Consider the following 2,161-nt stretch of genomic DNA (forward strand, 5'->3'; position numbering starts at 1 on the left):
TGCTGGCCAAATGCTCGCTTTGTCGCTGCTTGTAAGCCGCTTTTTGTAAAGTTGTGGCCTGCTTTCGGTTGCCTTAGGTGAGTAATCGCGGATGTAGTTGACTGTGTAACCTTGAGGATACCATCGTATGAGCGACGTTGATGGCAGAACTTGCAAATGAAGTAGATCTCATCAGTGTTACTGCGCAGCGCAACTCGATATCCATGGTTGTATATCCAGCTTTTTTGGCGTTTCTGTGAGCGCAGAGGCTTGCAAAAGCGCGACAATCGACACCAATCAATGCCGTCGAAGTTGTCGAGGAAACGCTCATCAAACGAGCTATCGACCTCGCGATTATCGTCGGCGGCGCTGGCTACCGTGGCAGCGTTGGAACCCTCGGTAGGCGGTACAATCGCCTCGTTAGGCACGGCGTTAAGCAGCAACTGGCTCTCGAAAGGGTGCTGTTCGGTGGCCTGGGACGCTGCGTCGGCCAGGGCTTTGCGCGGTGATTGCCGCTGAGGTAGCTTAGGTGCTGATATTATCGACGAGCTTGGCTGAGTATCAGCTAGCTCTAACGGCTGCGTATTAGTGCCTGTACCGCGGGTGACGCGCACGCGTTTGGCGGGCTGTTCAGCAAGTCCTGCGCTACGTTTAGTACCTTTAGCGGCTCGTTGAACAGGCATAGAAGGCAGCAAAAAAACAATAATAACTAAAATAGCTCAAAAAGACTGTGATAATACACGCTGATATAGCAATAGGTGCAGAAGTAGGTAGTAAGTGTTAACGCTACGTGTTGGGGCGCGTAAGCTGACTACGTACCGTACCGTAAGCATAGGCCCACCTACTGCAACACCAAAAATCCTATCGCAGTTTTATTTTCCTGCAACAACAAAGACCTCGTAAGGTGACCCAAGTTATTCAAGTTTACCAAGCAAGTTTGCTAGATAAACTTGACTTGCTTGATGTTTTTATGTAGATGAACTTGACTTGCTTAACTTGGTGCCAAGCAAAGTTAAGCAAGCAAGGCTTGCAAGTTACTTGCTTGTTGCGAACTCTGGTTATTAGGGGTGATCATTTGCGTTGGTGATCATTTGGCGCACGGGCACTGTAGTCTCACTCCTCGCCGCCAACACCTGACCCGCCAACTCCACGAGGCTCTGTCCACGAAGCCTCTCCCTACTGACTGCAAAGTCAAGGCGACGTTCTGGAAGTTTGAGATGCAAGCCCGCACCCCTGACAAGGAGATCCTCCAAAGCTTTCTTGAAAAGGCAGTTGCTGTCCGCCATGTGAAATCCATTGAGTAGTTCTTGGACTTGGAGTCGCTCGGTGCTGGTATCAAATTTACTACTGGAACGATGAGGGTCCTGTCTGGTGCTATCGTCGATGTAGCGGCTTATGCCTGCGCAGAAGGCCAGGCTGAGTAGATTTGGCGAGACGGTGCTCAGTAGGTAAGATAAGCTGGTTGTGTAGCGTCTGGCACCAACGAAGGCAGGTTTCCACACTCCCTCGTGCAAGTCTAGCGTTGTTGCTATGTATTTGGCGTAGTAGAGGAGATCAACCTCAAGATGGCGGACCAGAGGGAGGTCGATGAGTTGTAGTGGAGGTTCGAAGGCACCTGAGCCTTCTTCTTCGATCTCCTCTACACCATTTCGGTTGGAATTACGGGTTAGTGGAGTTGGCGGGGTGGGAGTAATGTGAAAAGTGTTCTCGCCAAAGAACACGGAGCAGGCCTCATTGTGAATTTGCTTATTGGATCGAAGAATGGCCGTATGGATATCGTATTTCGCACCTTGACGAGCAACGGAGCCTTTAATGGATGAGGGGGCAACGAGGAGGTGTCTGTAGATGTGCAGACGGAGCTCTAGGGAGAGGGTATCGATGAAAGGTGAACGTGTTGTTTTCATCATGACAGGTAGATAGCTTCCGAATCAATTGGGTGTATCCGTCGAGCTACAGCGAGTCGAGAGGCTGGTCAAGTGGATAACATATGCGATCACCCCGATATGCCAGGGACAAACTCCGGTAGTAAATCCGGTAATGCATCTATGGCGTGTCTCTAGAAATATTAAAAAGGAAGTCCACTGGATGGAGAATGGACGGTCCAAGGATGTAGTCTTGCACCGGCTGCGCTAGATTTCCAAGCTTTTCCTAGAGTGCTCCCACGGCCGAGCGCCGGGGAGCC

General features: G+C 50.6%; 1 protein-coding gene across 1 annotated transcript; it reads right to left on the bottom strand.

The window, feature by feature from the left end:
• Positions 1–1,096: 1,096 nt before the first annotated feature.
• On the bottom strand, positions 1,097–1,886 carry J4E82_011726 (uncharacterized protein; the record flags this gene model as incomplete). The annotated part of the gene is made up of 1 exon (XM_051737917.1): positions 1,097–1,886. A coding segment is annotated over one exon (790 nt), but the record flags the coding sequence as incomplete, so codon positions are not given.
• Between the last annotated feature and the right edge of the window lie 275 nt (positions 1,887–2,161).

Source organism: Alternaria postmessia, assembly GCF_024291825.1.
Source record: "Alternaria postmessia strain BMP 2775 chromosome Unknown scaffold_370, whole genome shotgun sequence".
NCBI classification, from domain to species: Eukaryota; Fungi; Ascomycota; class Dothideomycetes; order Pleosporales; family Pleosporaceae; genus Alternaria; species Alternaria postmessia.